The following is a 15,445-nucleotide window of genomic DNA, read 5'->3' on the forward strand; positions in this document are numbered from 1 at the left end:
GGCCACAACAGTGAGAGGCCCATGTACCACAAAAAAAAAAAAAAGAGTGTTCCCATGAATTTTCTTTTTAAATATTTAATAAGTCACATACCTCTTAATCAGGCTGACTTTCATCTCTCCTTCAGTAGCAGAGTGACTTCACTGGATGATCCAAGCCATTCTGCTTTTCATTTTCAGAATGTGTCATCTGTCTGTTACTGCTTAGTGCTAGGTGGGGACATTGACTCGCTGGGAAATTAATTCAGGTCATGAAAAACAGAAAGCAGAGAAAAGAGCATGTAAAATCACAATATATGTGTGTTCCATCAGGCCTAGAAAGTAAGGCTTGCTGCGCTTGGCCTCCAGTTTCCCTCCCACCCCACCTCACACACGCTGCTCCAGGCGCACTAAGCTGCCCTCTGTTCCAGTTTACAGCTTAGGCTTGTCGGCCTCCGTGTGTCCTACTCAGTGCTTTTGCTGGCTCCTTCAACGCCCTCCTCCCCATCCCTCTTCTTTATTAGTTAATAGCGTTCCCAGTTTGCTCAAATGCCACCCCCTCCGCACTTTTCCAGGTCAGACCTCCAGTCATTCGCTTTCTTTTCTTAATTCTGCAGCACTAAACTGGCACCCTTCAAGTGGCCCCTTATCTCTGTCTCACCGAGAGCCTGTCCTCTTTATAAAGCAGGAGCTCTCGATAGCACAGGCTCTTTGCTCAGCTGCATTTCCCCCGGCTCCAGAGCTCTGGGCCTTCCTCCACACAGGAGACGCCTCGTATCCATTGGGCAGATGTTGGCACAAAAAGCCTTTGGAATTAGCCTGCGTTAGCCATCAGCAACATCAGAAAAAGTCATGTTATTTTAGAGACATAGCTTGTTTGTTTTACTAGAGACATTATGACTTAGCTTAAAAATTCCTTATTTTCACAGTACTTGAATTTGGATAGTTTTACTTTAGAAACCAGTGCCCCCTTAATTTACAAAGGTTTTCCACCTTTAAAGAAATTCTCAGGACATTTCTGAGCAGAGGCCTCATTGTTAAATTAGCACTGTAGCTTCTAAAGGTGAGTACAGCACTATGTAGCAGGCAGCATGTTCAAGGGCCTGCTTTTTCTTTTAAAAACATGTCTTACTGTTTTGCACGTGCAATCGGTGTGTGTTAGAACTCATATTCCCAAACCTGTCCACTGGCAACTAGGTGAGGCTTCGTTACTGAGAAGCTTATAGGCTTCTCAAAATGTGGAGAAATATCAGGTCCTAAGTTTACATAATCCAGATAAACCCTTTCCCAAGTAGAAATCGTTTTATTAACTCAGAGTCAGATTTCCAAAGCCTGAATATCTCTCAAATATCATCGTTAAACATGATTTATGTAGTTTTAAAAGTAATTTTTATTGCTATAAACAATTCTGAAAACACAGAGAAGCTTAATAGGAAGGGGAAAAATGACTTAAATTATCCAAAGATAATAATGACTTCCTATATTTTGACTCTTTCCTTGTTGGTCCTTTTTCACTCCTCTTAGGGCTCCTCAGCTTTCACTTTTACTATCATAGACTTTCTAGCATTTCACTTATATTTCTATCCCAAGTGTACTCTCTCTATTCACCCCACTAGTCTTATATTCTTTTTATTTGTATTTAGACTTGATCAGGTAGTCTTACATAGGTACCTTACATATGGGCTGGTGGACAGGGCCAGTGGATCCAGTGATGATCGGCAGACATAACTTCCAACAAAACAATATTTTACTTGATTATTCACTTGTGTATTAGTAACAATCATCAGATAGCAGTGAAAAAGTAAATAAAATAATTTTTCAGGATGTTGTAGAGGCCTTTGTTCCTGCTTTTGTTGACAACCAAATGTTGTACATGAATAATCTCTCCCCAGTAGCAGGACTCCTGGGAAAATGCCTGCTTTTTTGTTTCCGTGTCTTTCCTCTCAGCACCTATTACATTGCTCCATACAAAATGAAAGTGTTCAGTAAATGGTTATTGATGAACTGGCTGTCCATGAAGTTCCAAATCCTGTGGTGTTTGTTGCCAACACTATCCTTACTGAAAGGCATGGGGAGTTCTGAAAGGCACCTTAAATAGCCTTTTTTAGTATTATTCACGCAAGTTTCATTTTAGGAAAATAATATCAGATTAGATCAAAAGGTACTTGATGTTGTGTTTTGTAAACAAGGCTTCCATGTTCCTGCCACCCTTTGGTTTTTGAAAAGTCCTCTAAAAGTATGCAGAACTGTGAAGAGGAGAAAATATACGTAATATCTAAGTCTTGAAACTGTTGAAAGGTATCAGTGGCAATAGAAATGTTCAGTACTTTGTAGCTATAGTAAGAAGTAACTGTTGTTTTGGAACTGGAGTAGTTAACCAGAAAATAAACTTTTATTCTTTTTTTTTTTTTTGCGGTATGCGGGCCTCTCACTGCTGTGGCCTCTCCCATTGCGGAGCACAGGCTCCGGACGCGCAGGCTCAGTGGCCATGGCTCACGGGCCCAGCCACTCCGCGTCACGTGGGATCTTCCCGGACCAGGGCACGAACCCGTGTCCCCTGCATCGGCAGGCGGACTCTCAACCACTGCGCCACCAGGGGAGCCCCTGATTGGAGTATTTTAAAGCTTTAAAGCTCAAAAGTAGTTAAGATGTGATAAACCCTTTTTCATTTTTATGTGTAGCCTTAAAATAATTTCTACCTTTTTAATAACATATCACTGTGTTGAAAACACTTAAAAATTCTTTTCTGATGGATAATAGAGATTTTAATCTTCTTTGTGAGGCTTTTTCAGAACTTTAAAAACCCACTCTACAGTATTATTCTCACAACACTTGGCTATGATTTAGAGCCATATCTCTGACACATGCTTTCAGAAGAATTACTCAGTACTATAAACTTAACTTGCCATTCATATATTAACATTTACTTAAAAGTAAATGCATACTGTTTACTTTTTTACTGCAATTTTGGAAGTGTGTTTTTGGTTTCCATTCGTAAAGGAGGCCATCATTTAATGATGGCAGCTGTTGACAGCAGCCCTCTCTCTCTTCCACGTGTCATTGGGAGAGTTAAGCTTTAGACCTAACGTGGAATCCGGTTGTGGTTTGGGGACCACGTACGGCGTGGGTGATTTGTCTCCTTCTGGTGCACGTGTACCTATACGAATATACAGCCTTTGATGACATCTCTTTCAGATTCATTCCTGAATCACCTCGTTGGTTATACTCCCAGGGTCGACTGCGTGAGGCTGAAGCCGCGCTGCACCTCATCGCCAAGAGGAACCGCCAGCTCAAGTGTACCTTCTCACTAACACACCCGGACAACAGGAGCTGCAAGGAGACGGGAAGTGTCCTGGACCTGTTCCGCTACCGGGTCCTCTTGGGGCATACTCTGACCCTGATGTTCATCTGGTAATTCTCTCTAAGGGCTCTTCTGTTGATCTGCAGCTCAGGTTATTGATAATCAGTTATTTCTTCAGGGTTACAGAAAATTTCACTCTTTTCTTCAGCCTGAAGTTGTTTTCAGAGAAATAAGCCTCCTCCCGATCCCCCAGCTTAGGTGTTGTGCTCACCTGTGCTTTCTCAGCATCCTCCCCTTCAAGGAGGAAATGATGGTGCCTGGCGGCAGGTTTACTGAACTTGTAGAAGTAGGTGTCAGAAGCACATCTTTGCTTATGAGGTATTTAATGTAAATTTTTAGGTCCCCCTTCCCCACTCCAAAAAAAGGAAAGCAAGGAAGCACACCAGAGACAGAAGACTTTCTAAGGAGGACTTGGAGGCACCTCCCCTTGGTTTTGGCCTCAGGCACTTAGATAGCACGTTCTAATTGCAAGCCCTATACTGCATTTTGCATGGCATCCCACTCACTCACTCAACAGGTGGGCTGAACGTTTGCCTCGTGGGAATGAGATCCTTGGAGTGTGAGGTGACAGCCTCAGAGCCACATGTGTAAGTCAGTGAGTGAACGGATTAGTCCTCTCTGAACCTGATTTTCTAGTTTGGCTAATTCTGACCTGCCCTCAAAATGTTCTCTGCATTAATGTAAATCGCACTGAATGGTTCAAGATTGTGCCATTTAAAGAATTAAATCGTGGAAAGGGGAGAAATGGGTGGTTCATACATAGAATTTGTGGAGTACCATAGGTTTTAATATTCATTCTGTTAAAGTGCCATAAATGTAACGTGGTCCAGGATTGGACACGAACATCATATTTACTGGCCTAGAGGACTGTTGTGCTATGGTTTGCCTGTATTTGGCAAGAAGCCTGCATAGAATCCTATATTTTTCACTTGGGAGAAGAAGAGAGTCATTTTATATCAAATTAATTGTATATATAAAGCTAAAAAGAACAGTATATTGAGAATAAGAAACTGCCAAGATAGTTTTCTGTATCTTGACTCTCTTTTCCCACCCGACCAAACCCTGGCTACCACCTGTATGGTTAGGGGCCAGGTCACATCAGCTGCCACCGTCCCCAGTGAGCCAGCCTAGTGCTGGAATATCACAGATGCATAAGAAATGTTGAATGAAGGACACAAGTTCGGAGGCATGGAGATTAAGGGAGCCTTTATTTATTTATTTAAAATTTTTATTGGAGTATAGTTGATTTACAATGTTGTATTAGTTCCAGGAATACAGCAAAGTGAATCAGTTATATATATACATTTATCCACTCTTTTTTAGATTTTTTCGCCATATAGGCCATTACAGAGTATTGAGTAGAGTTCCCTGTGCTATACAGTTAGGTCCTTATTAGTTATCTGTTTTATATATAGTAATGTGTATGTGTCAATAACAATCTCCAATTTATCCCTCTCCCCGCCTTGCCCCCAGTAACCGTAAGTTTATTTTCCATATTTGTAACTCTTTTTCTGTTTTGTAGATAAGTTCATTCGTACCCTTTTTTTTTTAGATTCCACATATAAGCGACATCATATGATATTTATCTTTGTCTGACTCACTTCACTCAGTATGACAATCTCTAAGTCCATCCATGTTGCTGCAAATGGCATTATTTCATGTTTTTTTAAAGCCAAACCTGACAATACAGCATAGGAGCTACTAAGGAAATCCTTACAAAGTATGTTCAGGTACTTAAGGCTCCATAAAACTGCATTTGCATGTCAAGTAGACAGTCAAACCCTCTGCCTTGAAGTAAGTATCTACTTTCTTAGGGGTTATTTACTTCTTGTTTTTAAGTTTTTGTTTTTTCCAGGAATATTAACTTTGGGGTTCTGGCCTTCAGGGGATAAAAAACAGACAGACAGAAAAACAAACTAGACTTAGAGCTAGGGAGAATGTTTATGTTTATTTTATGTCTTACACGGCCAAAGGAGCTGTTCTCAAATAAACTTCTTCCCCCGGGCTCAGAATGTTAAAATACATGATAACTGAGACAGTGTCATTCCACATACTGCCATTCTTTTTGAAGGTGCTATAAAATTCTAAAATCTTTTCTGTGGATCTGTCATTGAAGAAAACCTTAACTTGGGAGTAAAATTATACCTCTGTGCTTAACATCTGTTCCTTTGGTTATTTCCCACAGTAGTGCCTTTTTAAATAGTTCTTTGATGCCCTAAATATACTGCTAAATATTATGCAAGCATTTTAAATTTTGTTTGGGGCCCATAAACAGGATTGAAATGATTTGAATAGCTGTAATTATGCATCCCAACGACCAACTCTACCAGCAAAGAAATCTGCAAACGGAGTCTGAGACCATAGGCCCTCCTTGCCCATGTTCTCCCCATTTTCTCTCACCACCAGCTGGTAACTCAATTCCTCTAGTGTCTTGAACTGGCTCTGTTTATTTGTGCCCTACTTGCTACCTTCACAACTTAGTTTAAATATGTATGTGTGTTTCCATTGCTGGAATACTTCACTGGGATTCCTATTTTAAATGCAGAATAGATACACACTAACACATACAACACATTAGGAATAGCGTATGTAAGGCGGGGGGGGGGTCTCTACTGCAGATGGAAAGGATTTTTTAAGTATTTCAGGAAAATATTTTAAGTTGTCTAGCCTGCTGCTTACAGGCAAAGTGCTCGGGGACAGGGAAAACAGAAAATTCAGTGTCACCTTGCATCGTTACCCGTGATGTCCCAGCTGTGACTCTGCTCAGCATCCTCGGTATATGAATGACAGCTCCACCCAGGAAGAAGTAATGGGAAGTAGCTGCTGCCTGGGCTAATTTGCCAGCGAGGGATGAGTCACTAAGCAGGCCAGCTCCAGGAGTCCGTCGTCCCTCCCCATCCCTCTCCTTGGTTCCTGTGGTCCATTCTTACTAGCCCAGAGCATTTGGCCCATTTTGCTGTTTTGTCAGAGATGGAAAGAAAGCTTTCCCTTTCCTGTTGGTCTCATCATAGCTGCAGCTCGTTGGACTTTTTCTAAGGAAAAGAGAAGCAAATGGGAATTTCCTCATAATAAACATTTGTCAAAATGAATTGTAAAAACATAAAAACTAATGAACTTCCGAAGCCCAGGCCTTTTACTATTTGTATAGAAATTTATGGTTTACCAAGGGGGAAAAGGAGGGGGTGTGGGATGAATTGGGAGATTGGGATTGACATATATACACTATTGATCTATGTATAAAATAGATAATTGATGAGAACCTACTGTATAGCACGGGGAGCTCTACTCAATGCTCTGTGGCGACCTAAATGGGAAGGAAATCCAAATAAGAGGGGATATATGTATACGTATAGTTGATTCCCTTTGCTGTACAGCAGAAACTAATACAACATTGTAAAGCAACTATACTGCAATAAAAATTAATTTAAAAAATTTATGGTTTACAAAATGTATTCGTATATTAACAAAGCCTAGTCAGGGTTTGTTTTCGTTCTATTCTAGTTTGTTTTATTTTTAATACTGCAATTTCCTAGGCACAAAAGGTTTTGCTTTCTTTCTGTGGTTTCAGTTACCCAAGGTCAGTTGCAGTCTGAAAATATTAAACGGAAAATTCCAGAAAGAAACAACTCATAAGTTTTAAATTGCAGGCCATTCTGAGTAGCGTGATGAAATCTCGCACCCTCCCGCTCCATCCCACGTAGGACCTGAATCATCCCTTTGTCCAGCATATCCTGCCCATTAGCCACTTAGTCACAGTTTTTCTTATCAGATCGACTATCCGGTATCGCAGTGCTTGTGTTCAAGTCACTCTTATTTTACTTAATAATGGCCCCAAAGCACGAGAGTAGTCATGCCAACAATTCGGATGTTCTCTTACTGGGCCTAATTTATAAATTAAACCTTATCATAGGTGTATGGCTAGGAAAAAACATAGTATATATAGGGTTCGGTACTATCTGAGGTTTCAGGCATCCACTGGGAGTCTTGGAACGTATCCCCAGCGGATAAGCAGGGGCTACTGTAGTCCCTTCACTCTGGAAGAAGTTCCTATTATTCCGGATGGTCCTTGCTCCAGCGTAGCTCCTGGGCTGCGGGACGTGGGCTCTGTGCCTGGCATAATGCCTGCCTCCTAGGAGGCACCCCCTCAGTGTTTCGGCGGTGGTGTACAGAAATAGATGCAGGGCTTTGATCATCCTAGAGGAGCCTGCCTCTACCATGGCCCTCGTCCTCTCTTTCCTGTTCTGGGCGTCTATAGCATATGCACTTGCTGAATGCCAGGAGGAGTTGAGAACCTGGTCAGGGGTTAGAGTCCCTGTCACCCTGGCCTGCAGGCCACCGCTGGTAACCCAGGCACTTATCAGCATCTGTTCTCAACACCATCCTCTGTTGGCTTTCTCTCTGGGAGTTCTTTATTCTAGAGTCATTTCGATAATATCACAATTGCCTAGGGCAAGTGTTCTATAAGTTGTTGAATTAAAAACAGTAAGAATAGAGTCACTGTCTTCATTTAAATGCAGAAAAGTGTGATGAAAGCACAAGCGATGTCTCCTCTGTCAGGAGCTGGCCACACCTTTGCTTTATAGAGCATCTGGATGTAGCTCAAATCATTTCCAAGGCCCCTTTACTTTTTATTTTGTCCTAGTATAGAAATTATATTAGGATAGAAAGCTTAGTGGGAGAGTCAGGCTTACTGCTTGAGCCAGATGGCATTATTGAACCAAGATTTGAATCTTCTCTGGTAAATTCTTATCAGCTTTTTCATTGTCTTTCTTGTTTTTCACCCCCAATTGCAGGTTTGTGTGCAGCTTGGTGTATTATGGCCTAACTCTCAGTGCAGGTGATCTAGGTGGAAGTATTTATGCCAACTTGGCCCTGTCTGGCCTCATAGAGATTCCATCTTACCCTATCTGCATCTACTTGATTAACCAAAAATGGTGAGTATGGGTGGATATGAAGTGCACCATGTAGAGGACACACACACACTAACATACATAAATATCTTTGTCCATATGCAGAATCTGCTAAGTACTCCATGGTGATTAGAATTCTTTTCAGACCAAACACAGTGAGAATTCATTTTTTAGTGTTATTTCTTGGGCTTCAAGTTTATGAGTTATTATGTAGGTTTTTTTTAATTGAAGGATAGTTGATTCACCATGTTCTGTTTCTGGTATACAGCAAAATGATTCAGTTATACATATACATATTCTTTTTCATAATTTCTTCCATTATAGTTTATTGCAAGATACTGAATATAGTTCCCTGTGCTGTACAGTAGGACCTTGTTTATCTATTTTATCTACAGTAGTTTGTATCTGCTAATCCCAAACTCCTAATTTATCCCTCCCTGCCTTTCCCCTTTGGTAACCATAAGTTTGTTTTCTATGTCTGTGAGTCTGTTTCTGTTTTGTAGATAAGTTCATTTGTGTCATATTTTAGATTCCATGTATAAGTGATACGATATTTGTATTTTTCTGTCTGACTTACTCAGTGTGATAGTCCATTCATGTTGCTGCAAATGGCATCATTTCATTCTTTTTTATGACTAATACTCCATCATATATATATATATATATATATATATATATATATATATATATATACCACATCTTCTTTTTCCATTCATCTGTTGATGGGCATCTAGGTTGCTTCCATGTCTTGGCTATTGTAAATAGTGTTGCTATGAACATTGAGGTGTGTGTGTCTTTTCGAATTAGAGTTTTCTCCAGATATATGCCCAGGAGTCAGATTACTGGGTCATATTGTAGCTCTATTTTTAGTTTTTTTAAACAACCTCCATATTGTTTTCCATAGTAGTTGCACCAATGTACATTCCCACCAACAGCGTAGGAGGGTTCCCTTTTCCTCACACCCTCTCCAGCATATATTGTTTGTAGACTTTTTGATGACGGCCATTCTGACCAGTATGAGGTGATGCCTCATTGTTGTTTTGATTTGCATTTTTCTAATAATTAGTGATGTTGAGCATCTTTTCACGTGCTTATTGGCCATCTGTACGTCTTCTTTGGAGAAATGTCTATTTAGGTCTTCATAGGTTTTTAACCCAATATTAAGACATTACCACCCAACTGTTTTTGAGCGGTCTGTGTGTGATTTGTTCGTCCCAACATGTGGGAATATTGACTCGATGTAGGTAGAGCTCCATGACCCAATCACTATCATTTAGAAGCTCTCACACAAGACAAAGAGCTGGAGGAACGAAAAAGACTTTTCTTTCCTCTTAAGATCCCCTGGACTTTGTTGAGAGGAAGAAGAGATCCTGCTTTTGCTGTTCATTGTCAGTGGGCACAGCTTTGAAATATTTTTTTAAAGTTCTTTTATAGAGCACCCTTTCCTCAGCTTTCTCAGATTTCTTCTGTTATTGAACCCCTGACCAGGGCAACTGAAAATTGTGAGCTAGGAATCAGTTGGATTTTGCCATTTCTCATTCTCCAGAAATCATCATTTTTACCAAAAACAGCATTCCTTTAGCGTTGCACTGGCTGCTGTCGTCATGGATATTGCGGTCAGCGCATTTTAAAGGGCAGTTTTGGATTCTGTCCAGTTGAAGGGCTTTTCTCTGGGGGGTGGCCCTAGTTGCCTCTGCCGACCCCTCTGTTAGTGACTGAGTGTGCTCTCATCATGGTCCAAGGGCTGAGCCAGGCAGAGTATTCAGAAATCTGTTCCCACCATCCCCGGTGTGCTTCCTGTTACAGCTTCCTGTGCCCCCCTCTGATGACCATGGACAGTGTTACAAGGACACGGTCGATGGGTGTGTGTGTCCTAGGTGTCTTTGCATCCCTAGTGCCTGCCTAGAATGATGCCTGTCACTTGAAAGGCATTCAATACTGACTGTTAAATTAAGCACAATGACCTGGAGACCTGAGTCCTTGCCTGTCTCCCAGCCATCCGCACCAGAGTCAGGATTAAAATCTGAAGCAGAGGGAAGGACCACCACCTTGGGGATCAGGCAGCCTCGTGTTAGTTTTATAACTTTGAGAAGTTACCTTGCTAAACCTCCATGTAGTTAGCCTTAAACCAGGGATTATAAAATTCCCCTGGAAAAATTGTTATAAAAATTACAATAACATTGAAGCTCCTAACAGAGGACCTAGCACATTGCCAGCTCCTAGTAAAGGAAGGCTTATTAATGTTCATATCTTTCTTCTAAGTCTAGAGCTCTTATTTGAAAATTATTTCTCCCAAGAAAGTGTGCCATAAATTGCACTTAATTCTGACATACTAACAAGAGTTTCTTTCTGTTTGTCTTTTTAAGAGAGAGAGAGGTGTGTTTAAAATTTTAACTGCTTAAGATACAAGTAACGAGAAAATGAAATGAGCTGGAAGACTCCATTCTCCATGTCTCAGTGTTATGCTCTAGAAGATAGAGAATATAAGAGCATATGCCTTACAGGTTTATTATTAGCATTAAGTAAGATAACATAGACAGAAAGCATTTCAGCACAGAAAGTGCCTGAAACATAGTAAGCACTCATAGAAATAGATAGAATGATTCCCTATTCTTTTCCTGCACACATGATTTAAACCCGCCATCCAGCAAGTTTTCCTTGGCTTTGTGATGGTTACTTATTTTATGTCCTGGTCAGTCATATGTGCCACCCACTCCTTAAGAAAAGATGAACATATAATGAAAGTGAGGACATTTAAAAAGGAAGGTTAGGGGGATGAAGCAGATGAATGTATAAGATTCTCAAGGGAAACGTGAATTTCTTTGTATTGTTTAGGTTTGGTCGGAAGCGGACATTAGCAACATTTCTCTGCCTAGGAGGACTGGCTTGTCTTATTGTCATGTTTCTTCCAGAAAAGAAAGGTATGCCTTTCCAATTTCTACATGAGGGTTTTGAATAGCACTTGTATTACAATGAATCTCAATATAGTGGAGCGCTCACCATATGCCGTGCTTCATTTCTGTGGTTGCATATTATTTAGCAATGGTGTGGGGTATAATTGGCCAGATTCTTTCCATTGCCTAAACTATTCTCCGGGTGAATAATGTGCTTAGAGGTGCACTATTAATTCTTTCAGGCGATTAAGCTACCATCTGGGGTGTCTGGACTGCAGTACTGGTGATGTTGGAGTTGTTTATTTGATGATGATTGTGGGCCATTTAGTTCTGCACAGAAGGAGCCTCTGTCCAAGGCTGCAGATTGCCCTCCTCATTCCAGCCAGTTACGAGACTGGAGATGAGAGGCACTGGTTCTCCACGGTGGCTTCGGCGCCCCTCTTTGTCTCCATCAATACTCCCAAGGCACCCTGATAATAACAACAGCACAATAAGAATAATAGTCACTGTTGGTGACAATTGACCTTCTCTCATTCTTATAGAAAGTGTGAATGAAACATCCTTAGGAAACTTGCTATTTTTATATTTGTAGCTTTGCTATGTAAACACAGCTTTAAAAACAGGTCCCTTTGGCATCCATATCTAACATGACTTCTGCCCCTCTATAGGGATTCTATACATAGTGCTGGTCCTCAGCCTCTTTTCCGCACTAGCACACCTGAGACATGCCCTCTATTACATCAAAAACTGTGGTTTTAGCAGTGATTTTCGACCATAAGAAGTGGGTCATAACAAACTCTCTGCTGCTAGGGAATAGGGTACGATGAAAGCCCTGTTCTGGGGGCTTGTGACAGGGTTCCACCATGGAGCTTGTTCTTCAGGTGGGAATCATTGTGAAATGGTTTAACATAAGTTTTTCTTTTTTGGCCGCACCGTGCGGCCTGTGGGATCTTAGTTCACCGACCGGGGATTGAACCTGGGCCCCGGCAGTGAGAGCTCCGAGTCCTAACCACTGGACCACCAGGGAACTCCCTAACAAAGTTTTGATAACGACTAGAAATGCAGCTGACAAATTCATTTCCCGTCGGAGCATACATGTATTAAGTGCTCCTTTGGTGATCCCTTCTCCTTAAGGGTCAGGTGTACCAGCGTCTCACTGAAGACTCCAAGGCCACGTGTCCTAGTTATGCAGCCCTCCGGTATATCTGCTGTGCTGCTAGCTGCCACCTGGAGTTCTGTGCCTTAAATCCAGAGCACTGTTGGTTCACTAGTTAGGATTTTACTCAATATTTAGAACAGCCCTGGGGACTCCCCTGGTGGTGCAGTGGTTAAGAATCCGCCTGCCAATTCAGGGGACATGGGTTCGAGCCCTGGTCCGGGAAGATCCCACATGCCGTGGAGCAGCTAAGCCTGTGAGCCATAACTGCTGAGCCCACGTGCCACAACTACTGAAGCCTGCGCACCTAGAGCCTGTGCTGCACAACAAGAGAAGCCACCACAATGAGAAGGCCGTGCACCGCAACGAAGAGTAGCCCCCGCTCACCGCAACTAGAGAAAGCCTGCACGCAGCAACGAAGACCCAATGCAGCCAAAAATTAATTAATTAATTAATTTAAATAAAAGAACAGCCTTACAGTGATTTTCACGGAATCCTGGAAACTAAAGAATTCAGTAAGTTTGCCATCGAGGCTTCCCTGGTGCTGCAGTGCTTGTAAACCACACACGCAGCCCCTCTCCTTGGACACGCGTGGGCACAGTGGCATTCAGTATTGGTAGCCTAGCATGGTGGGTACTGCCCAATGAAGAGTGTACTATATGTTTTCTTTACTATAGGCCATACTTGTACAGACATGTATATATATTTATATAAGATCTGCCTATCCTAGGATGGAACGTTTGAGGGAAAATAAAATGGGAGGCCAAAAAAAAAAAAAGGTAACACTTCCAGTTGTGAGCCAAGATTGTAACCTGAGAGTAGCCAGGAGCTTCCTGTCAGTAACCATGTTTTCAATAAAAACTCTTTCATGTACAAAAAATGTCTTAGTTTTAAGAAAGTTGCTACCTGTGCTAGTGCCAGCAAAAGGAGAAACTCCTCAGCTGTTGCCCTGCCGTGGGCTTGTAGAACTAAGTGCCCAGTTCTGTTTGTCTGGGACAAGACATGAATGGGCTTCAAATCACTGCAACCTTCAGTTCAGCAGATTCTGTTTCTCATAGACAACCTAGAAATTCAGTTGTTTTCTACCTGTAATATCCAGTGGTCTATTTATTACTCTATAGAGAGAAACTTTTCCTTGTTACTCTAAATGCCCCTGTAAGCTGTCACACCTCGGCAAGCCAGGCCGATTCACATCTTTCCTCGCTCCCACGTATCTGTACTCCAGGTAACCCACACCCTGGGCCTCTGCACACAGCCCTTTCTACACAAACCCAAAGGGAAAGCAGATTCACGGTCTCCCGTCTAGACCGGTCACCACACTGTGCTCACTTCCAGTCTGTCCTAAGCGAGCAGCTGAGCCCCTCGTGGATCATGCCCTTGGTGCACACTGAGTAACAAACACAGCACATCTGTCTTACACACCCACAGATGCGCCCCGGGAACAGGATTCCTGTCATACTTAGAAAAGTGGATGTAGTCTATTTTTGAAGATTTCCAGAGAAAGAAGTTCCATAATGTTCCTTAGCAAGTAGTTTCTATTTTTAATAGCCACGCAAAGGTTAGAATGAGCCTCTTCCACTACAGCTGAGCCCATTTCCTTTCATTTTATTCATCACTAGAGATAGAGAACAGATGGTCACCCCTTTTTTGCATAATCCTTTCTCTCTTTGCAGGGAGTCATCTAGCTATTCCTGAATCTTCGCTACTTTGAGCTAAAAGTATTTATTCTTTAAACTTTCTTTGAACCTTTCATATTTACTCTTCAAAATATTTTGATAGCTTTCTTTTAAATCTCAATTTTTTCAAAGTGCCGAGGTTTAGGCTACCTGTTGTGAAAGTTCTGATAAATATATATTAAGAAAGAGGCCTAGCAGTTTGAAAACATCTGTTACCATCTTATGTGAGCTTGGTGACCACTCATTTTCTCACTGCTTTTTATGCTCATTTGCCCTCACTTTTTCCCACCAAACATTCATTTGCTCTCTCTGTCAACATAGGTTGCCCTCTACATACCAACTCTTTTTTCACATCTACGTATGACTGTGGTGCTCAGTGTCTGAGGCACAGACATAGGTATACCTCTATAAGAGACAGCCAGTAAGCTAGAAAATAGATTGCTTGGCATTCCTTAGCCTATGGTTGATAATTATGGGACAAAAGTGTCCTATTCAATACATATTTGCACCCTGATTGGCCTCCAAGTAAATGTTCTCCCCTGGGGGCAATGTTACCAAGTGGCCACTAATTTCTTCCACAGATTGGTCCTCATACATTTTACCTGATCTCTGTCCTTGCTTAAAGGGTCCTAATTAAGCTGTAATACTGGTGACCATTTATTTTTTTAATATTTATTTTATTTATTATTTATTTTGTTGTGCCGGGTCTTAGTTGCGGCAGGCGGGCTCTTTAGTTGTGGCATGAGAACTCTTAGTTGTGGCATGCATGTGGGATCTAGTTCCCTGACCAGGGATCGAACCCGGGCCCCCTGCATTGGGAGTGAGGAGTCTTGACCACAGTGCCACCAGGGAAGTCCCCTGGTGACCACTTATTAAGTGTTAACTATGTGCTGGTTTCTCTTCATACATAGAGGTATTACCTCTTATCCCCATTTCCTAAGGAAACTGAAGCTCAGGTAGGTCAAGCAACTTGTCCAAGGTTGCACAGCAAGTAAGCAGCACACCTGCGATTCAGATCCCACGTCTCTCTGACTCTAAAATCAGTGCTCTTTTGGGAATGCTTGTTTGTCCTCTTAGAGTTTTAAGACCAAAGTATTCATTGCACATGGTAAAGCCATAGCCTTAGAGAATTAATGCTGCCTGACTAGGACCCATTCTTAACTCTTCAATGGGCAGGCCTGATGGGAATTGGCCAGAGTTTAAGAACGTGGCTTGTCAGGGTGGCACTGGGTAAGGAGGTTGGCAAGGAGGTTTCTGGCAGTTGTGGTCCTGCCAGAGAATCTGAATACTGGGAAGTCACAGCACATGACTAGATAAACAGTTTCACAGTTGAAGGGAGTGTCCTCAGACTCAGCTCTAGCAGAACCTTTATCTCTCATTGCTTTGTTCAACCTCAGCCTGCCCATTCTTTATTCATTTGACTTCTCTAGGGCCTGCTATGTACAGGGTACTATTTATAAATATGACCTGGT

The 15,445-nt window shown here is 41.8% G+C and overlaps 1 protein-coding gene across 8 annotated transcripts in view; it reads left to right on the plus strand.

The window, feature by feature from the left end:
- Window positions 1-15,445, plus strand: part of SLC22A15 (solute carrier family 22 member 15) — a 119,936-nt gene that overhangs the window by 48,377 nt on the left and 56,114 nt on the right. For 7 of the 8 annotated variants that reach the window (XM_024764842.1, XM_024764844.1, XM_024764846.1 and 4 more), the window contains 3 exons: window positions 3,172-3,387; window positions 8,131-8,271; window positions 11,083-11,168. In XM_024764842.1, the coding sequence (XP_024620610.1) occupies window positions 3,172-3,387; window positions 8,131-8,271; window positions 11,083-11,168 (443 nt within the window). The remainder of the gene's footprint in view (window positions 1-3,171; window positions 3,388-8,130; window positions 8,272-11,082; window positions 11,169-15,445) is intronic. The other variant, XM_024764850.1, reaches the window with a different exon arrangement.

This window comes from Neophocaena asiaeorientalis, unplaced genomic scaffold, assembly GCF_003031525.2.
Source record: "Neophocaena asiaeorientalis asiaeorientalis breed wild unplaced genomic scaffold, Neophocaena_asiaeorientalis_V1.1 scaffold62, whole genome shotgun sequence".
NCBI classification, from domain to species: Eukaryota; Metazoa; Chordata; class Mammalia; order Artiodactyla; family Phocoenidae; genus Neophocaena; species Neophocaena asiaeorientalis.